The 22419-nt window shown below is 39.9% G+C and overlaps 2 protein-coding genes across 3 annotated transcripts; one reads left to right on the top strand and one right to left on the bottom strand.

Annotated features, from left to right (window-relative positions):
- Positions 1-974: 974 nt before the first annotated feature.
- On the top strand, positions 975-13717 carry LOC102080699 (uncharacterized). 2 transcript variants are annotated; one of them, XM_019352992.2, is made up of 8 exons: positions 975-1131; positions 5307-5417; positions 5991-6075; positions 6925-7120; positions 8575-9650; positions 9778-10577; positions 12179-12385; positions 12480-13717. In XM_019352992.2, exons 1-8 carry the CDS (start codon positions 990-992, stop codon positions 12722-12724), a joined length of 2862 nt encoding a protein of 953 aa, XP_019208537.1. In that variant the 5' UTR covers positions 975-989; the 3' UTR covers positions 12725-13717. The 2 variants fall into 2 exon arrangements, with proteins under 2 accessions (XP_019208537.1, XP_019208532.1); XM_019352987.2 differs by having other exon boundaries at positions 5307-5423.
- Positions 13718-13779: 62 nt separating this feature from the next.
- On the bottom strand, positions 13780-19706 carry LOC102080609 (butyrophilin subfamily 1 member A1). Its single transcript, XM_005468256.4, has 10 exons — positions 19022-19706; positions 18779-18841; positions 18168-18530; positions 17773-18066; positions 17567-17665; positions 17403-17438; positions 17288-17302; positions 16510-16533; positions 16357-16401; positions 13780-16261 (listed from the first exon to the last, which is right to left on the bottom strand). The coding sequence occupies exons 1-10, from the start codon at positions 19023-19025 to the stop codon at positions 15663-15665; spliced, it is 1542 nt and encodes a 513-aa protein (XP_005468313.1). The 5' UTR covers positions 19026-19706; the 3' UTR covers positions 13780-15662.
- Positions 19707-22419: the final 2713 nt, after the last annotated feature.

The following is a 22419-nucleotide window of genomic DNA, read 5'->3' as shown; positions in this document are numbered from 1 at the left end:
GCTCGCAGCCACTGTTTTGAGATCACACACACACAGCGCACAGATGGTAAAAAAGGACCACACAACTGAGTGTAAAAAACAAAACAAGAAAAAAACATGCAGTTAAAATCATATATTATCATTATATGATGGTGAATATGTATACAGCAACATTCAGGGCTGCTACAAAATGATAAATGATAGGTGACCCCTTTGTCCTGCTTCATTCATCCATATATGCAAACCAAAGACAAAATTGTTAATAACGTCTTATGTAATGTGTCTCATATCTGTATTCTGAAATTTTCATCTTTAGTTTTTGTGTGAGAAAATGCGTTTCAAAGTATTGTAATCATATAAGTGCAATGAGGCATAGTCAACATTCACTAGCAGGGGAAACAAGTAAGTCTTACATTTTTGTAAAAATGTGTTATGTATATGTACTGTCATTGAGCAAACAAGAACATGCTCTAGCTGTTGATCAACAGCCAACCCCCCTTAACTCTAAAAAACAGCTTTTCGTGCACTCAGAAAACCTTTTTTCGTCTTTGTGATAGTCTGTTTTGCAGACGGTTATTAAAAATGTTTATTTTGCTTTTTAGCTCAAAAGTTAGGACAATTTTATCCACGTATAATCATTCTGTATATTATACACTAAAATTTAGGAGGTTTTCACTGGGATTGAGGGTATGAAAGACTGTAATCTGAGACATAATGACTAAAGCTGTAAGACAGCCTAGACTTTAAAATGCTCTTCTGTGTTATCGTGAGGTATACGAAATTTAAACGCACTTGGATACATGTATTTAGCAGTTATAGTTATATTAGTTGTATTTCACTCGTATCTGCTGCTAGTCTTTATTTCTGTTTTAGGTCTTTGAAAGTTAAACTGTCGCCATATGAAGTAAAAATATAAATAAATAACGCGTCAATAAAATTAAACTAGCTTCTCGCTCATAGAGGTGAGTGCACCCCATTTTACCAATAGAACCCCAAAGGATCTTGTGCACATGCGCGTTGTGCAATCTACCGGAGCGCGAGAGGTAGGGAAGGCAGTTCTAATGGCGGAGAATGTTCGGTCGCCTTTTGACTACCGGGAGCCACCGACCCTCGACAGCGACGGGGATGGGAGCAAACCGCCGCCTCCACGGGGTGAGTGAGACCGGCGAGCCTCCGGTTTGTGGCCGCGAGCGGTCCTTTTTTCTCAGCGGAGATTTGTGAGCAAAATGCAACGCCGTAGACGCACGCGCCGTGCGCGTCTGTTTAGTTACCATTAGAAGCCCTTTTTCTTCGCGTGCATGATTTCAGCGTAATATTGCAGAGAACGGGGAATGGAAAGTGAATTTCGTTCACCTGCGGGTTGCAGCTGGTGTGCCCAGCGAGGGTGCATCTTCCCCCCATCCAACCCGCTGTGCATTTAAGCGCCATCCTTTTATTTTTTGAGATTTTGACGGGACAGAAGTACCAGCGTTAGCCGTTGGAAGCTAACGGGGCTAGCCGTGGTTTAGCATTAATGTTAGCATGTCCTCAGCAGGAGCCGTCAGCTGTGTAACCCAGACTGTCAGTTATATCTCTCCCTCTCCTCGGTAACCTCAGTCATATGATTTCTTAGACTGAACGTATTATTCAATGACAATGTCGTTCAGCTCCCAGCACTTCTCGAGTGCTCAGCTGGTGTAGATCATGACTCGTGGCTTGTGCGGTGTGAGTAAACAAAGTTGCTGACCGCGACCAAAATGCCTCCAAAAACACTTTACTGTCACCGTGCTCAGAGAATTAGGCACGCAGTGTTTTGCTAATCATGCTTCTTTTTTTTTGGTCATTTCCTTTTTACAGACTGACGTGATTGCTTAAAGGGGTGGGGCCATTTTTGATTAATAAGTGTAGTGTTAAGCCTCACAATAGCTGTGCAGTAGATCAGTGTTTGTTAATCCTCTCCAGTGATCACCTCTTTTCTGCATTTTTATTAGTCAGCCACATGATGTAAATCCAGTAGTATTTGAGTAGACTGCATGAGATTATTTTTCTGTTGAATGCAATTATCTATTTGTTTGCAGAACAATAACTTAAACACAAATATGTCCTTATGAAGCTTATATGTTGTCGTATATTAAACTTATTTGGACATAATGCAAGAGATTCTCTGGGAAGTTGTTTGGAATTGGTCTCCAGCAGAGCTGCTTTGATGCCAAGCTTTTTTATGTGTGTGTGTGGGGGTTTGTTTTTTGTTTTAATACTCTTGGCACCATCTGCAGCACATGTTCACATCAGTGCTGAGCAGATGGTGGTGCAGAGTCCAGAGGGGTCAGATAATTTCTAAATGGGGGACAACTACCACCGTCAGGACTTCCTGTTTCATTGAGGGTGCTCGCAAAATTTTTCAGAATGAGTTGATCCCTCTGGAGTTGTAGACCTACAATGTAATGTTCACGATGTGATTTTAAAAAAAAAATCTGTTAGGTTTTGATTTCACACATGAAACTAGCAGCAGCCACAAAATAATAGTTACGGTCCACCACCACAGCAAGCTGGATATTTAAACTTCTAATGTGCATGGTAATTTCTGTAGTCACACTCCCAATGATTGCAAATTGTGTTATTCTTTCACAATCGATTAGTCTTTATTCAAACAGTCAACACACTTCACCCGGCTGCCAGCATTTTAAAGGCAAAGTAACCTTTCCTGTAAGAAAAGAAATAATAATAAAAAATTAGCATATTGTGATAAAGTTCATTATTTCCTGTAATGTACTGATAAACATTAGACTTTCATATATTTTAGATTCATGACACACAACTGAAGTAGTTCAAGCCTTTCATTGTTTTAATATTGATGATTTTGGCATACATAACTCATGAAAACCCAAAATTCCTGTCTCAAAAAATTAGCATATTTCATCCGACCAATAAAAGAAAAGTGTTTTTAATACAAAAAAAGTCAACCTTCAAATAATTATGTTCAGTTATGCACTCAATACTTGGTCGGGAATCCTTTTGCAGAAATGAGTGCTTCAATGCGGCGTGGCATGGAGGCAATCAGCCTGTGGCACTGCTGAGGTGTTATGGAGGCTCAGGATGCTTCGATAGCGGCCTTAAGCTCATCCACTGTTTCTGGTTCAAAAGTGGCTTGACCTGGGGAATGCGGCACCTGTAGCTCATTTCCTGCACACGCCTGTACACGGTGGCTCTGGATGTTTCTACTCCAGACTCAGTCCACTTCTTCCGCAGGTCCCCCAAGGTCTGGAATCGGTTCTTCACAATCTTCCTCAGGGTCCGGTCACCTCTTCTCGTTGTGCAGCGTTTTCTGCCACACTTTTTCCTTCCCACAGACTTCCCACTGAGGTGCTTTGATACAACACTCTGGGAACAGCCTATTCGTTCAGAAATTTCTTTCTGTGTCTTACCGTCTTGCTTGGGGGCGTCAATGATGGCCTTCTGGACAGCAGTCAGGTCGGCAGTCTTACCCATGATTGCGGTTTTGAGTAATGAACCAGGCTGGGAGTTTTTAAAAGCCTCAGGAATCTTTTGCAGGTGTTTAGAGTTAATTCGTTGATTCAGATGGTTAGGTTAGTAGCTCGTTTAGAGAACCTTTTCATGATATGCTAATTTTTTGAGATAGGAATTTTGGGTTTTCATGAGTTATGTATGCCAAACTCATCAATATTAAAACAATGAAAGGCTTGAACTACTTCAGTTGTGTGTAATGAATCTAAAATATATGAAAGTCTAATGTTTATCAGTACATTACAGGAAATAATGAACTTTATCACAATATGCTAATTTTTTGAGAAGGACCTGTATTCTTTAGTCAGATATGCGGCTATCTTTCTGACAGCTAAAGCTTGGCAGAAACTGGGTCAAGCAGCAGGACAGTGATCCCAATCACAGCAGCAAATCTACAACAGAATGACTGAAAAACAAAAGAATTGAGGTGCTGCAATGACCCAGTCAGAGTCCAGACCTCAACAAAACTGAAATACTGAAGCGAGACCTGAGCATAAACAAATGCCTCCAAACCACAATGAACTGAAGCTACGCTGTAAAGAAGGCTGGACCAAAATTCCTGATAAAATCATGGAGAAAACAATTACTTCAAGTTGAGGTGGTTCTTTAAGCTGTTGAATCATGGTGTTGTACTATATTAGAGTTTGTTTGGTTGTTGTTTTTTCTTTAAACTAGGTCAATCTCAAAATTCAATGCTAGTCATGCCAAACAAATTTAAATATGTTTTGCAGGGTTTAGTACAATTTTCTGTGATACTTGTATGTATTTGCATTTTTAAAGCATTTATTAGATCACAGTATCTAAACTTTGGGCATTTGCTGAGACAGACTACTGATTCAGTACCAGTGTTAAGCTAGTACAATGTATTCCTCATTGAGGAGGAGACTGGGGATATTTTAATGTATGTGATGACATCAGGCTTGACTTAAACACCGCATTCCTATCTTTATAAAACAAAATGTAGAAAAGTGAATATTTATTAGTAAAAATTATTAAAAGAACAAATTTTATTTTTATTATCAACCTAATTTATTAGAACTGGTCTCATTTCAGCTCAGCCGTAAAAATTTTACCACATCCTCTTGCCATTTAAAGTGGCTAGTTTACTCTTTTCCCTGCTGACACTGTGAGTGCACCTGCTTTCTCACACACACATATGTGGAGTAGAGCTGAGATATATTAACATTAAGTTGAGTTGACAACTAAATATTAAGTTACAGTAAATGCAATAAAAAAAAAAAAATTCCACACAGATGTTGCATCAAACATAACGAGAGTGACAGCGAGTCAGAGTGCGAGAGAAAGAGACGCTGACAGGGAAAGTGTTGACATCAGTCGTGCCAGCTCGCTCAGCCACAATTTGTGGTTAAGTTACAAATGATTCTGAACAAAGAGAAAAGCTGTTGGCTGCACCAGCAGCACACTGTTTCCTGTTACCTTCCTTCTTTCCTTGTTTGCTCTCCCACTAGCAGGTGGTGCACTGATTCAGATGTGCAGTGTAGTAAATGCATAAAGTCACAGAATTCATTTTTAATAGATCAACCCAACACTACTAAAGTTCCTAGATCCTGCTCTAGTCTTCATCATATATCCAGTATTTTTTTTTTTAAAGTCACAAGTTTAAAATGATTTTCTTATCCCTTTTTACCACAGTGACTAGTTAAGTAGGTCATCCACATGAGCATACAACTGTATTGCTTTGCTGCATGTACACATGATCACTTTGTTTGTTCTGTGATCCACTCCCGTGTTTATACAAAGTCTTTGTGTGAGTGTGCTGTTTTTTTTAATTTAATAAATGAAGGCCTGACTTTGTTTCTACAGCCGTGTGTGTGGGAGGAAAAGGAAGGGAACACCTGTAAAGGTGTGTGACCGAGCATATGTGACAGAAGATGAAGAGGAGGAGAGCATGTCAGAGCACAGTTACAGCCCCGGTAAATGTAAAGACTCACACAATGTGTTTGCCACCTGGTGTTGATGTATTTTTCTCCACTGATACCTAGGTGAGAGAAAGAAAATGTTACTTTCCAAACCTGTGAAGTGATAACAAGTGTGAGATTTAAAGTGGAGCTATTATGCTAATTTCCAACTCATAATTGTATTCTTGGACTCCGTTAGAGATGACCCAGTATATAACAGCTTGTTTCGCTTGTTTCAATCTGTTTTCTTTTACTTTAAGGGCAACCTCCATTTACTGCTACTTTTTTTTTTTTCTTTTCTTTCTGATTGGATGCCCCTCAATTTTTAGCAGCAAGTGGGTGGGGATTCTGTATCCACAACCAAAGCCATGTAGCTGAGAGGACCTTGTTATGGATAGCCTTTAACGACATACAGAGCCAAGCATAAAAAACAAGCTTTGGGGTTGTTCTGAGCTCATGCAGACCTGAAGTTTTGAAACTTTTGCCATGCTTAATAAAAGAATTCAACATTTTAACATTGTGTATATATGGGAAAAGGAATATGGAGAAGCATAATGGGTCCTCTTTAAAATGTTTACTCTGTCCCAGGTGATGGCCAGTACCCTGAGGGTGCAGAAGACCGCCTCCCTCCACCTGGCAGTCCCTACTACCTGCCTGACCCCACTCAGCTCTGGTAAGTAGGACCCTCACCACTTTGCTCAGATGATCTTTGAGGGGGGAAAAAAGACTCATGTGGAGCTAGCCACACCTGCAGGCTAACACAGTGTCACAGAAAAGGAAAGTTAATTCTGTAGGCAGAAAGTTTCAAGAGAGGTGCTAAATTGAGTTTGTTTTTTCGCTGACTAAAAAGCAAGGCTCATACATTCATCGACCTCAGAACATTCATATGTGCTTTGCATTGTCATTTTGAAACCACACACATGTAAAGACGTGGAGCCACGTAGGGGTACAGAGCTTCAGAAAGTCACTGAAATGGAAAAGAGGCAGAGAGCTGCAACTGTCTGGTGCAGCTGTAAAGGAAAGTTTCATTATATGAAAGGAAATTGCCAAGTTGGTTAGGCCATTCAGATGGTGATTTTACACCAAAAAAAACCAAACTGCGAGGTTGATGATTTGTAAGTTTTTTATGTGCATCCATGCGTTTTGCTTTTTTTGAAATTTCCCACTGAATGATTGTCATGTTCAGGCTTGTGAAGCAAGCAGTGTACCTGTATAAATATAACTGCAGAGAAAAAAATAACTAAACTGGCTTTCACATGAACATGTGACTGATTTTATTAATGCACCACACTCCCAGCAGATGCCATGTTCATGTTGATGCAGGTTGGTTTTATTGTGGCCTTCTTGTAAAACACTTTCGGTTGATTAACTGGAATAATGGCTAAGACTTGTTGAATTGTTTTGATTTGTGGAAGCCTTTATGTGGACCACTTGTGTATGAGAATGACAGAATTGAAGGTTATTGTTGTTGTGATCAAGTCAATAATATATGTTGAAATCAAGTTTGACATCATGTTTCTAGTGTGCCAGAGTTGGGGGAGGAGGGGGGAAGTGGTGTTCGAGGACCCGTGCTCTTCCACCCGCCGCCAAACTGCCGGATTCGAGAAGTCCACTGCGGAACCCAGGTGCGATTAGTTGTCATAGCGATCCGAGACATCGCCAAAGGGGAGGAGATCACAGTGGACTACAGCCTAACGGACTGGGGCGAGAATGCACTGGTGAGTTACCGACTGATGGAAACATGACATGTTTGGTGTTATTCTGTATTTGTCTCTGGGATGAAAAGATAAAAGCTCAACAGTGAATGGAGCCTTCTAAGAGCTTTCCTTACAGTTGTTCTGTGTCATAGACCCTTGTTGCTATGAGGTGACAGTCCACCAATGCATAAGCAAGCTTTAAGCCCTAATGCTAAAAGCTACAGATGGTAGCTGTGTGGGGAATTATTTTGCCATTCATAAACGTGACTCTGTGTCCTCAGTAGGTTCCAGGAGACTCTCAAATGGGCACTGCAGACAGAATGAAACGATTGAGAGACAAACATGAGCATTTTTTTCTTTTTGTTTTTTGCCTGTGAACTAGAGCTGGGGGATATAAGATTTTTTTCATATCACGATATGTTTTTTTTCATTTCAGGCGATAACGATATATATCACGATATAAGCCAAATAACTATATTTGTAAGATTTAAGTGTGCCGTTGCTCACAAGTAAAATGTGAAATAATCAGCAGCTTGTTTTGATATAAATATTTATTTCCCATAATAAGTTCAACAGGGTAGATGTACTTAAGGAACATGACATGAGACTTCAGTTTCAGATAAATAAAGGCAAATATTGCAAACTACACAAAAGGCAGCCGCTAAAGCGTTTAAGTTTCAAAACAGAAAAAACAAAACAGACCACTAAATTGTCAATTCCACTTAGAAACAAAATTTTAATTCTAAAAATAAATCTTAGTTTGTTTTACAGAAGAACAGACAAAATTGACTAACTTTTGTCAATATCAAATAAACTGAGAACTAAAAGGAAATTCTCAATCTCTCCTTGTTGTATAGCTTAGCTTTTCAAACAGTTTGAACAGTGACTTTAGTCTGACAGAAGCCGAATGACGAATTAGCGCTTTCAGTCAGAGATTGAGCATGCACCGCTTTATTGTATTTCCAGACTTGCTTTCGGCACAATTTACAGTGCGCACTACTCTGTTTTTTGTCAGACTTGAAATAGCCGAAATACCTTCACACTACGGAACTTCTGTGGCCCTTCCGTTCGACAATCTCTCCGGCATTGGAACCATCATCTGTTTTTTCTTCGGTAACCTTCGCTCACGCTCTCGGTTGATTTTTCTCTAGTCGGCAAACTCATTTCCTCCATTACCCGGGCAGCCCGGCTGCAAAAACAAATACACATGTGCGCCTTGGCACTTGTGCTGTACGTAACAAGTCACGTGACGTGACGCTGCGGCTGTGATTGGTTCGGCTCTGCGCTACTTAATTTGGATTGGCTGTTCTTCTTTTTCTTTTAAGAGGACAAGAGAGATGAGGCCTATCGCAATAGTTAAATTTTTCTCGATAGAAAATTTTTTTCCGCAATACATATCGTTATCGTTCTATCGCCCAGCTCTACTCTGAACTAAAAAAAATTAGATCTTTAATTTTTTTAATCTGTCCATTTAGGAGGAAGAGGCTGGCCCCCACCCACTATCGCTCTCTGTTTCTGATTACCTTACCCCCTCGTGGTCATTATCGCCCTCTTCCTCCCCACTCACCCACTCTGAACCCAGTGACTCAGACCGGGAGGAGGATGAAGAGGAGGAAGATGATGACGACGACGACGATGATGAAGAAGAGGAAATGGAAGAGATAAGGGGTCGAATGCTTCGGCGCCGCAAGAAACGCAAGTTGCCTGCGGCGGTCAACTCGAAGAAGAAGAATAATGCACCCACTTCTTCCAGAGGACCTGGGCGCCCCTGCTCCTCCTTCTCCCGCCCGACACCTGTTGCACCCCCACCTAGATCCCAGCCCCAGCCCACAGTCAGTTCTCTGACACCTCCAACCACTAACATAAACAATAACATCAACATAAACATCGGCAGTTCTAGTGGTCCCACGGTGAGCCGGCGGCAGCACTGCCCGTACTGCGGCCGGCACTACCGATCCCTGGCACGCCACCTGGAGAAGCACCACGCCAACCAGCCGGAAGTCAGAACAGCCATGGAGCTGGCACACCTCCACACGCACAGCTCTTCAAATGGCAGTGCCTCACAACCCCACCCCTCTTCATCCTCCACCTCTGCTACTCACAGTCATTCCTTCGCAGTCCCTCAGTCGTCCTCCTCCAACCCAACTCCCCCTTCTCTCTTCCCCAGGGAGAGGGAATCACCTGCCACCCGTTCGAGCACAGGCGCTGTCTCGTTCTCCCTCTCGCTTTCACCAAATGCTTCGGCTCAGCCTCCAGCTGCTAAGAAAGCACCCAGCTTACCACTGCCCGCCACAAAACCCCCAGCACCCCCGATGGTGCCCCGGGTAAAGAGTCCATCACCTCCGCCACCATCTACCCCCAGAAGGGGCCGGAGGATGAAGAAAGAAAAGCACGAAGAGCAGCAGAAAGTCGAAGTGGAAAGCTCAAGAAATCAAGAGGAGTTAGTTCCGCCTCCTACACCGGAGCCGGACATTGATCCAGATGAAGAGCTGGAGCTGAGTGCAGAAGGGGAGGACGATGCACCAGAAGAGAAGAATGGAGAGATTGTAAGGTGCGGTGAATTGTCGTCTTTTTTCTGCTCTGCTGTGTCTGAGTGTTTTTATGTTTGGGGTTTTTTGAAAGTTGATTGTGATTCAACTGTTATTTTAAAAGCATGTTTCTCTTTCTTCCCTTTCCAGCACACACAGACATCACATGTCTCCATTACTCTCTTCCCTTTCTTGCCTGGTCCTATATCTCCGTCGTCAGCAGCACTCCTCCTTCCTTTCTTTGACTCGTTCTCCTCACTCTGCCGAGGCCTGGCGTCTGCTCTGCCACTCCAGCCTCTCTCTGCTCATCCTCTACAATCGCCACCGAGAATGCGAGGTGGCCAAGCTCACTATCCAGGACTACCGTAACCGCATCACCCCTCAGCCCAACGCCAGCAACAGCTCCCCTTCTGGCATGGAAGCTTTCCTGTCCCCCTTTGAGCGCCAGGTCTTGTGTCATCTCCCACGGGCCGGTGTCTTAGGCAAGCGAGGGCGCATTCAGCCTCTAATTCTCCCGCCACACTGCGAATCCTGCCTCGACCTGCTTCTTCGAACCAGCCCCAACGTGGGGGTGGACCCAGAGAGTCCCTACGTCTTCTCCCGGCCCTACCACTCCCCTGCCACCCCACTTCGCGGCACAGACCTCCTGAGAAACCTGGCTAGAGCCAGTGGTGCTAAAAACCCCGGAGCATTAACGGCAACACGAGTGCGGCGACAGGTAGCCATCCTTACCCAGCTGCTACTGCTGGAGGAGGGTGATGGCCAGGGAGGAGCCATCAAACGGCTGGAGGACTTCCTGGAGCACGAGTACCACGTGACCCAGAACTGCTCCACTATCATACGAGACCCAGCACTGATGGGTCGTGTGGGTCGAGTCGTTCTCTATGGAGAGAGGGAGGGAGTGCTTTTCAGAGGGATGAGCCTGCAGCACATCTGCCTCGAGTTGGATGGTAAGGAAAAGATTTATTTTTTTTAGTCTTAATTTTTTTCTATTCAGTAGAAATGATTGAATGGTCGAGGAGTATTTGCCCATCAACAGCTACTTCAATGCATGAATTTCTCTTTGCCTATTAAAACTAGCGCTATGCAATACTACAGCTTCTAGTTTTGATCCAATACAGTACCAGTATTACTGATACTTGTACTCTATAAAGGCAGTTTGTGAATGGCAGATCAGTGTCTCATGATTAAGACATGAATCATCCTCATCAGTTTGCAAATTCTGAACACATTTTAATGACCACTAAATCATGGTCTTTTAATTTTCCACAATAATTGGTTAACACGATAAAGCACACCTTTCAGCTTCTCATGAATGTTGAAACTGTTTTTTTGGAGACCTGGAATGTAAATGTGAACGTCTCTGCAGCGCTTTGGGTCAACTTCTATTGTTTAATGTTTTCATTTCCACACAATTCAGAGGGTTACATACTGAACATATAAGATAGGAGCAAAACTTTGATTCTATCATCCTAGTATCAATACGATGCCAATACCATGGATCAGTCTGCTGTCCTCTAATTATAACTCAGCACTGTCATAGTTGTTCACTTTAATGGAAACAGTTTCAGCCACATAAATGACTTTCAGTAAAAAAGAAGATGGTAGCAGTAGGTGGTTTTATTATGCACAGATATCAGTGAAAGCAGTTCAGCTTGTTATTGTGATATCCATGGGATAGTTTAGTCCTGTTATTACAAATAATGATTAAATGAGAAAAGAAACACAAGTGCCACGTGTGGCCTGAACAGTAATGTCTGAGGAGTATAACGTGTAATATAAACTAAAGAATATTTCCAGAAAGATTTGGATTATCTGACTTGCATCATGTCTTTTTTTCTTTTTTTAAAATTTCTCTAGAAAGTTCAGTGAACCCTAATTTCACCAGTTAAGAGTGCAGCTTTCATGGATTTAAAACAAATTAGTGCAGCTGCATTGCTAGATGGCACTACAGGTTAATATGAAACTGGGGCGGGGGGTGTTTTTTAAATAAGGGTAAAGATTTGTGTGTGTGTGTTTGAGTGACTCAGGGAAATGTAGTGTGCTCATTGAATAAAATGAGAGTATCAATGCAACTCCAGCTCATCTTTAAAAAATGAGCATCAGCCAGCTGCTGGTTAGCTTTGCTTTGCATAAAATCAACAGGGAAAACGATTAGCCAGTCATTATGCTATGTTATGCTAAACCAAACACCTGCTTGAATAATGTAAAAAAAACTTGAATAATGTAAACTGTAGTTCTAAAAATGCAAAGTAGCTACTGAAATTTCATTTTTAAAATGTATTCAGTTATTTTCATGCAACATTATTTAAATACTGTAGTCTCCAATTTAAACTGCAACACACCTATGAGAGCAAGTTTACAAATCCGAGACCCATTTTAAGCCCTCGAGAAAAAACTTACCTGAAAGACATCATTTTGTCTGAGAAGAACATTTTACAACTTTGAACTTATTTATTAACGTTTGAAGTAACATTAACCTTGTGGTTGAACAGTTTTGCAGGCTAGTACGTTTGGATAACTAACCTCTGTTTGATCTCTGTTCATACAGTCATGTCTGGCAACTCAGCAGATTCCTTCTCAGAAGATTCTGAGGCAGAGGAAGTTAAAGAGGAAATTAAAGAGAAGACGGAGGTCACGGTGAAAAAGAAGGGACCGGGCCGACCTCCGCGGAAGAAAAAGGCGCCCGTTCCGTCACCTGCCATCAGCCCGTCTTTAGCTAATGCCCATAAGAGAAGAAACATTCCACCTAAATCAGGTAAAATCTGTCATTATTAGTGCGTGACCTCACAAACATTTGTATTAATACTTCAGTCATTAAACTGTGTCACTCCTCTGCCTCGGTCACACAGGGAAGCGCGGTGTCCTGAAGCGTCCCTGGTCAGAAGCCGAGCGTGTAGCAGTGGAGACTCACCTGAAGAGAAACCTCATGGAACTGCGCGTCCCCGCGAAGGCGGACTGCGAACGATGCCTCGAACTCTGCCCTCTGTTGGTGAGCAACCAGCGAGACTGGAGGGCGATCAAGTTCTACGTCCACAACCGCATCCAGCTGCTGAAGAAGCAGGGGAGGAGGGAGAGCGCGGCTGCAGTCTGCTAGGGCCGAGCGCAGACGCGGCACAGGACAGATATCATAATGTAAAAACCACCAGCAATCACAATGAAGAGGATAAACTCTAGATCACGATGGGACGCAGTTTCTCTTTCCCATTTATTTTTATTTTATTTTTTACATGGGTGCCGTACTCTGAAGTATAGCTGCATTCCCCGTCTCTGGTCATATGGGAGTAGTGTAATAACAATGAGTAAGCTAAGAAGACAGATGGGTTACTCCAGTTCAAGATGATGTGTGTACTCGGTGTTGCGGATGCCCGGTGTCTCTTTTTTTTTAAATGTCTTTTCAAGCGGTTGTACAAAAATGTACTTTTGTGTGAATATGCATTGAAACACAAGGAATGATTTTTTTTTTTTGTATTATTTTATTTTTATTTTTTTAATGTCATTTTGCTTTACTAGAAAACAGTGGCAAGTGAGTGAGTGTAACGGAGAGAGAGAGAGAGAAGAAACAAGCAACAAAGGTCTCTGACTACAGCAATTAGTCCTTGGTCTAGCATTTCTTTCCACTGAAGGCTGAAGACCAAACATGAATGTGTAAAGCTTTGGAAGAAGATACCAGTGGTTCTGATCTTTATAACTAGACTACATGTCATGTGAAAAAATGTATGAAACTGTATAGTTTGTGTTTGATACTGACTGACGTTGTTCTCCCAACTCATGGCTCCCAAATGAAGAGTGTATTAAAAAAAGTATTCTTCAAAATCTCGGACCATGATGCACCTGTGAAGTGTTTTTTGCAAACCTCTATACCATGATCATAGTCAAACTAGTATGTATCAAGGCACGCCTATTTGAATTTATCAAGTAACATAATTTAAAAAAAAAAATTGTATTTCAAAATCAACATATGGTCTTATTCACAATGTAAATACTTACTAATCTATCAAAGTATGCAGTAGTGATTACAAAGTATTGTGTTATGGTGTACATACTGTAAATACTGTCTGTACTTATTAAAGTGTATGACATTTTGCTGTGTTTTCGTAAACTGGTTTGTGTAAGCTGAAAACAGAAGAAAAATGAAATGACAAATTCTCATCCTGTATCGATTTTGTTTATTTAAAAAAAAAGGTAGTAATGCAAAATGTCAACATTATCAAACAAAATGCACAAAGTATTTCAAAGGTTATTCTAGTTACATATGCATACCATACAGAACTTGAAAACAATACAAAAGACCACTACAATAGTGCCACATCACAAAATTTAAAATGGAAAGTGAACTAACACATCAGTACAGCCTCACCCCCACACCGAAAAAGAAAACCTTAAAAACGGTCATGTGATGCTAACGAATCTTATAGCTACTACACAAGCAACACATGTCCTAATCACAGTATAAGTAACACATGGAGTGTATTGGCAGACGTAAAGTAAAACACACAACATACAACGTAGCATTGGTTCCACACAAAGATCAGAGGGGTTTGAGAACAACTGTAAGACTAACCAAGCCACAGACACTGCTTACCGTGTATAAGAAGGTACTGAGTGATGCTAACTACTATTTACAGATCTGTGGTATTCTCCCGGATCAGCTTTAGGTCAATTATTGTATTCTTTGTTACCACAGGGTCAGCTTTATCAACAACCACAATAATCTCTGCTAACAGAAATATTTCAAATCACTGAAACACTGTCAGATACTGATGGCTGGATGTGTAGTGTTCTCTGTTTGTATTAATATTTTTGGTAGTATTTTACTATTTTGTAGTATTTATGGTTTCTAACAGTGATAAACTATCAATGATCAGTTGTTGATAAGCTAACCCTGTGGTATCTGCATTAGCTTATCAAGAATCATAATTTATGGTACTATCATCATCATTACACACAATATTAACCGTTGTTTCACACAAGTTGGAGATGCAAGGCAGTGACCTCACATTCCAGGATTTTATCATTTAGGGAATATCACAAAGGTAAGGAGCTTTTATTCCCAGGATGATGATAAGAAAGTTTGCCCTATCTTTACCACTGGCCGGAGCACAGTAACACACTGCTAACAGAAATATTCCATTACCTGTCTATAGAATTTTACAGCAGCCATGGTTTTAGTTTACCAAAAAAAGGTGAATAAATGCGCCTGTAACACAGGCACCAAGCTCATTCCTCTAAATTTTACACCTGATGTTAAAATATTATGCAAATTTATCAGGCCCTACGTAATCTGGCTCGGCAATATCTGACAGGCATGTGAACTACAAACCAGCTATAACACTTAGGTTATCTGGTTTACTCGCCTCATTTAATTTTTCTTTGTATTAGTGTGCATGAATTTATTACTTTTATCTTTCAGATCATTATTTTTATTTTTGACTCACATTTTTATATATTTTTGTATTCTTGCTCTTAATTCTTGCATTTAACCTTATTTTATTCGTACTTGCTAAATATTTGATTCACTTTTTTGACTTAGCTTCGGAATTATTTCAGATTAAAAATTAAAAATAAATTGCACACATTTATGTCTCTTCATTTAGTTTTATATTAGCTACAAAATTTGATGATTAAACCTCCACAGCAGCACGCGTTTTGTTTACCATATTTTGCCTCCACTTGGAATCAAATGTGTTAAAAGCATAAATGTTTTCTTACTTGTTTGCCTGCCCAAAGATTTAATAGAGACATTAATTAACTTTTTTAACCATAAGCAAGAAATTCATAGTTTAAATTGTATTTACATAAAATGATGCTGCAGCCATGGAGTTTGAGTTAATATGACCTCCAAAGTTTGAGCTTTATCCTTAAACTGTATAAATAACCTGAACATCAGACAAAATTGATGGATTTAATGTCTCAGTAAGTCAGTATAAAAGTAATGTGAGGTCATTCGATACTTTTCCCATAAAAACAAAGAAAATGTTTCAGCTTGTTTGTACAGTTTTCCTTACTTGCAATATTAAGTTTAAGTCTTGTTCTCAGCTGAATCCTGCACAATTTCCTTCATCACCTGTTTGACTCTGTACTTCCCTGTGTAATATCTCCATAGGTGATTTGTCACTTTTCCCAGGGTTGAATAATGGAAAGATTTCACCTTTGAATGTAGCTGTGAAAGATCCAATCAGTGTTTTCGCTTCCACATTATAAAATGAAAGCTCACCACTGTCACGATCCAAATACACACCGACCGTCTCTGGTCTTGAATGGAGAGGTATTAATATCTCAGGTTGTGTGCTAAACTGAAAACTATTTGCTCTTTTGGGAGACGAAGACAGAAACCAGAAACCATTAGATGTGTTTGGAAAAGATGTGGATGAATTATTGGGGATTTCAGCTGCACTTGTAACTCCTACCCACCAGGACTGTTTGATGCCTAGCTTCTCGTTTATCCTCATAGAAGCCTCCCAGTAGTGTTTTCCAGAAGAGAAGGCAGATGTTCCTTTGATAGCTGTGATACAGGTAACCATGTCTCCATCAGGAAAACACCTTTCAGGAAGATCATTTGGGTTGGCCTCTCTCACTTTGTTGCCTGCAACCTTGAGGTATTGGTTCTTTTTGTCCTCAAGTTCAACATTTACTGTTGAAAATTGAATCAGAAAGAGTGACAAAAGTCATGAAAGAGAAAAAACAGTGAAAATGTGAGACTATAAACAAAATGAACTGAGTTATTACCATAATGATTTCTAGCTTCTGAAATAGATGTTGGCTGCACCACTCCTGTAGGGAAATAGAGAATACATGTGTTTATTATATTATGTCCTAATGATATAACCTTCATGAGTCACAGTGATTCTAAGAACAAGGTCAGCTTTAGTAACGTCTTACCTCTTGGTAAAAGTTTTTGAGTCTCTGTAGAGAAATACAACAAATAGTTTATCAGTATTTTTCTTTTTAATGGAAGAACTCATTTGAGTCAGATTTCTTTGTCATGGAAGTACAACACTGTGCAAATGATTACAGAATGCCTTGCATTTCCACAGTGATACTGATGGGTTAGTGTGGGATACTGCAATCCTATAACTTTTGTAGTTTAGGAGGTGTATCTGATATCTCCATGTTGGTGTTGTTCCTGCATCATCATAACAATGTGGGTCAAGGATCAAGATTGCAACCAATCAATCACAATGTTGTGATTTCAATTTTTGTAGTGTGGGAGAAAAGAATAGACTGTCTGTGTTTAGATAAAACTCTCTTCTGAAAGACATGATAAGCATTTCGGGTGTTTTATTTATTATTTTTTTCAGTATAACAAATATATTATCAGGTTACCTTTGCTGTTAGCCAAATTTAGGCTACTGCTGTTGGTTTCCTAGAGACAGTTTTTTTTAAGCATCAGCTAACTTCTTGGCTAATGCTAACGAAGTGTTTAGACAATATGATTGGAGAGTTGCGATATTGATCCTGGACTGACATTATTATGATGATGTACGCACAACACTTACATGGGGATATCAAATCACAGGGAGAAGTAGGATCCAGGTTTTGTGAGAGGCTGACTTTGCCCCATCTTCAAGGAAATGCATCATCCTTTTATCCCGTTATTCCACATATAACAAAACCACAGCTGATGTGAAAAATGATTTGTTCAGTGTGACGTTCTTACCACTTAAGCCGTTCCCTGAAACACAAAATATTCATGTCAGAATTCAGTTTCTGCCCCGGCACATGTTTATATAACTGAGAGCATTAATTTAAACTTGTCGTGTGCTCTTTCTTACCATCAATTTGGTCTGTTCCTGATTGGGTGTTCCTCACTAAAACACAAAACAAACATTTCAGGATTTAATTTAGAACAGTGAACACTTTTATATGACAGTGGATAACTTTAAAGTGTTATCTATTTAAAGATATTATATAAATGTATTGTGTATGTATTCGGTACCTTTCTTTCTGTAGTACATTACTCCGAATGCAGCCAACACTAATGCAGCTACAAGAAGCACTCCGAAGGCTTCCCACCCACCTGGCAAGGACCCTGACTCTAAACAAAAAGCAAGAAAATCTGTTTTTTTTAGCTTTTACTATATTTACAATCAAAAACAAATAAAGATAATATAACTATTACACACACACAAAAATTCTCTTTACCAGGTTTAGCAGTCTTACGAAGAGTTCCCAGGCTCACTTTGGCCTCCTTTACCTCTTTATCAGAGAGACCCACTGAGCAGGAAGGCTCAGAGGTGGAGGAAAGAAGAAGCCAGCTGTGGACTAAAACAAGTCCAGAAGAGAGATTTTTGTACACCAGACTTTGAGGTTTCACATCTTGCTTCTTGTCTGACCAGCGCAGCACAGGCTGTGGATACCAGCCTTCAGATTCACAGCTCACGTTCACCTTGTCATCTTCTCCCCACACTACTGATAGAAAAGGGGGACTTCCCGAAGCTAGGTAAAGGGTCCGAGGGGGAAGATGAAGAACATTTTAATGCGAGGGTTCAGAGCAAAGCTTTTAACATCATATACATTTCCACCCCAAAGTCACTGACCTGTCACAAGTAGATTAACAGGTGCACTGTCATAACCCTGGCTGCTGCTGACATAACAAACATATTCTCCTGCATCCTCAGTTGTGACGTTGAGCAGCTTCAGGCTCACATCGCCTGAATTCAGCCCGCCTGACGCTGCATCCTTGAGTCCAAATGAGACTCGGCCAACATAGGCAGCTTCTTCATATTTGAACGTTTTTGACTGGTAGTGCATTAACGGGCTGTCAAAGCGATTAGTACGGTACCAGCGTACCTCCAGGTCCTCTGCATTTTGCTGTGGACTGAGCCAGCACGGCAATATGACGTCACGGCCACGAGTCACAGTGACACGAGGTGTGGTGGTAACCACAAGATTGGTTGAAGCTGTAAGATAAATAATAACACTGGCATCATTTATCTTTTACACTGGCAGAGTGGAAAAGATGGTTAAAGACAGAAAGATAAAGCTTATTATAACGAAGTCAATCAAGTTTCGAGGTTTAGCAAAAGAAGTAACAATAACATGTGGCTAAATGTGAAGAAATCAGAAATATTAAAGGTACAAGCAGAATCAGACACTGAGATTGTGTGTGTGTGTGCGTGTGTGTGTGTGTTACTAATCAGAGACTTACTGGGAGCAGCAGTGCAGGGACATATAAACAGCGTTAGGAGACACAGACCTATCACCCGTCGATCTGTAAAAAGGGAGGTGACGGAAAATTGTAAGGAGACGTTGTAATTTCCTCCCCATAACTCAAATCTAGTAACGCTTAAGAAGACAAACGTTTAGTGTTGACGGCAGAAAAAAAGGCCGAGGGCTAGTTCACGATTAGCATGCTGCTAAACGACAAAACAAGTGATCAGTGTCGACCTACACATCGTGTTTCTGTAGCTCCACGGAGAAATCTCCCTCACACAGTCAGAGATGTGCTGCTTAAAGAGACGGACGAGAAAAACGTGAAATCCAGGAGTCCGGTTTGTTCTTTCTTTCTCTGCAGTTTCTCCGCTGACCTCGATAGCTTGCTGCTCACTTTCACTTTCATTTTCGTCAGAGAGGGCGGAGAGACGAGGATTTGAACTCTGAAACAATCTTTCATTATATTGATCTCAGTATGTTTGTAAGTACAACGTCTGTCGTTTGGGCCAATCTCAGCAAAACTATGCGCGAACATCGCCACACATACAGTCACGATTACAATCTCTATGATTTTTAAAAAAGACTTGATGTGAATCTAAAATGTTTTGGACTTCAGTGTAACGCTACTTTCTCCGTTTGCGTTTGTTTCACGTGACACGCTCAACGTAGGTTGCTCGCACGTAACTTAACGGTCACCGTAGTTTGTATTGGGCACGTGATTTTGTTTCATGCATCGCTACGAATGAATGCAGACTTTGAAAAAGAGCCGCAGACTGGGTCGATGGCGTGCAGCTCTTTGCCCTCATACAGATGAAGCTACGTACAGACCAAAGATGGCACACCACATTTTATGTCCGATACAGATATCATAAATTTGGATATCTGCCGATACTGATATGAATCTGATAAAGTGTATTTTATAATCAATAAAACTGTTTTTTATGTCTTGCTGCATTTTGTATAAGTACATACTCAAGTTTTAACAAACAAAACACTAAAGCTATTCTATTATACCTGTACGCAAAAATACACTGCACCCAAAACATTTTAAAGTTCACCAATTCTGATCTTTTTCTTTAAACTTTTGGCAGAACTTTAAATCTAAGTATTTTAAGCAATATTCAAAAAGTAATTCAAAATGCAATTTTATGAATATTTCAAAAACTCTTTGGTTCTGGAAAAAAAAGAACTGCAATATCAGCACAAAAATATTTTTTATATTCAACAACTTAAAAAATTAAGTTGTAGAATGGACCCGTTTATACTTAAAGCTGAACATAAATAAACATCCAGAGTGGAAAGCAGTGCAAATAAATGCAAACATGGCTTCATGACAGTATCTTTTATCAACATGGATGTCAGTGTAAGCTGTTTCTATCACATTTTACCTGAGACTGAATTTTGTGTAATTTCTACACACAACTTAACACAAGGATGAATAAAGTGTTTTTCATGGTTTTGTTTTTTTAACTACGAAATTGTTTCGTCCGCAACACTGCTTTTTGCCAAGTAAAACTTGAGTCTTTCCATTGTACGGTCAGACTTAGCAATGACAACGCACAGACGTCTGAACGCCATATATCGGTTGTTGAGCTTAACGTGGGAATGCTTTACAAACATCCAGAGATGAACTTACACACTTGCTTTACTTCTCTGGGATAGCTTGCTCGGAGATGAAATGCCGGTTTGGCAGCATGTAATGAGTCTCCAAATGCTTTCAGTGTGAAGTAACTCCAGACTGCTGACAGGTCTTGCGATACCAGCGAAATAGGATCAATACATTGTTTATATCCTCTGTTCAGTATGTAGCCCTCTGAATTGTGTCAAATAAATGTTTTTTTGTGTTTTTTATGTTGTTTTGTTAATGAAAAAATCAAAATGTCCGTACGTTTTGTCTGTTTTATTTATAGCCTATAGCACATTTAAACAGCAGAAGTTCACCCACAGTGTTTCAGAGACAGACATTTACATTCCAGATCTCCAAAGGTCCCAGTTTCAAAATTCATGAAAAGCTGAAAGGTGTTTTGTCGTGTTAACTAATTATTGTGGAAAATAAAACTCACAGAAATTTAGTGGTCGTTAAAACGTGTACAGAGTTTGCAAATTAATGATTCATCTCATTAGTTATCATGACACACAGATCTCCCCTACATAAGCTGGCTTTATTAGCTAAAAGTATCAGTATCGTTATTGGTATCGGCAATAATAGACCACTAAAACACATCATAATATAAGAAAAAGAAATGCGGCTCCAACAGTATGTCCTAGATTTTCCATGAGACAGAAATACTGATGTAGTACATGAAAAATCTTTTAGTTTGACTCTTTGGTCTTAAATTTTAAGAAATAAATGTGTAAAATTACAGGAAAGATTCTGGTAGCTCGCTCCCCAGACCTTCTCTTTTTAATTATAAAAGAGAAAGTTTGTGTTTATTCGCAGAAAATTTATTTTTTGTGGATCCATTGCAAAAAACAAAAATACAAATTAATAAACAAAACCTAAAAACAGACATTTCTGTAGGAAGTCATTAAAAACAGTTTTGTTGAGGTTTTTATCAGCTACCTCTGTTAGCAAAATAATGACATTCATCATTAATATTTAGATCAGTTTTAATGACACATCATGATTGTGGTAGAACTTGACCTAAGCGGCTAAAGAATGGCAGGAGACAGATGCTGTCCAGTGTAGCGAGTGATTTATTCACCATTTTGTGACCAAACAATATTTACAAAAAATAAATAAGAAACTCAACTCCATAGTTAACTCAGTACAAATAAACATAACTGAACTTAAAGCAACGGAAACTAAGGTCAAAATGCACACAGCTACACTGACCTGGTCCTTTTTCACCGAACACCTGCGTTCATCTGCTTAAATAGTCCACTCACCCCTGGACTATTTCATTAGGTAGGTAAAGCAAACATTTCTATACTCAACCTGTACTGCTCCTTCTTCTTAACAATAAAAACTATGCGGTGTAATCAATACATTTTACGACATGTTAACTTAACAAACTTGTCCGAATTGATTTAAACCAGGATGTTATGTTATATAATCTGTAAAAGTGCACAACATAAACAAACCCGGGATAGTACATGTTTTGCCTATTACAGAATACATATGTGATATGGCTAAATCAAAACAAGAATGTTAACTAAGAATACGGACAAATGGTGTTCTCACCCACTTTGTCACAATGATATACAGTATTTATTCTTAAAAGTAAAAACAGAAAATTTTAAAAATGAGAATAATGGACAACCAACTGTTTATAAGGTGGTAACGAGGTGATGTACGGGTAGGAGACAGTGACACTGACCAAACAACCGGTGGCTGAACTGGAGGTGGCAGAGCAGACGATGCAAAGAATTAGGTGCATAACAGGAGGGCCATGTGCAGAGCTGGGATAGTGTATATACTGGACAAGGGAGCTTTAAGATGGAGCTGCCATGTAAGAGGAACAGAGAAAGACCAGAGGAGGTTTGTGGATGTAGTGAGGTAGAAAAGACACCTTTGAATAAAACCAAGAAAAGTTTTAAAACATTTGTCCTGCACGCACTCAAAACACTGTTATAAATAAAGGTTATTATTCTACTAATTTAAATAATTTGCTTGCTTAGCATTATGTAATTAAT

The sequence above is a fragment of the Oreochromis niloticus genome, linkage group LG3 (assembly GCF_001858045.2).
Source record: "Oreochromis niloticus isolate F11D_XX linkage group LG3, O_niloticus_UMD_NMBU, whole genome shotgun sequence".
Classification (NCBI taxonomy): Eukaryota; Metazoa; Chordata; class Actinopteri; order Cichliformes; family Cichlidae; genus Oreochromis; species Oreochromis niloticus.
This window is presented reverse-complemented; position numbering and strand designations above follow the sequence as displayed.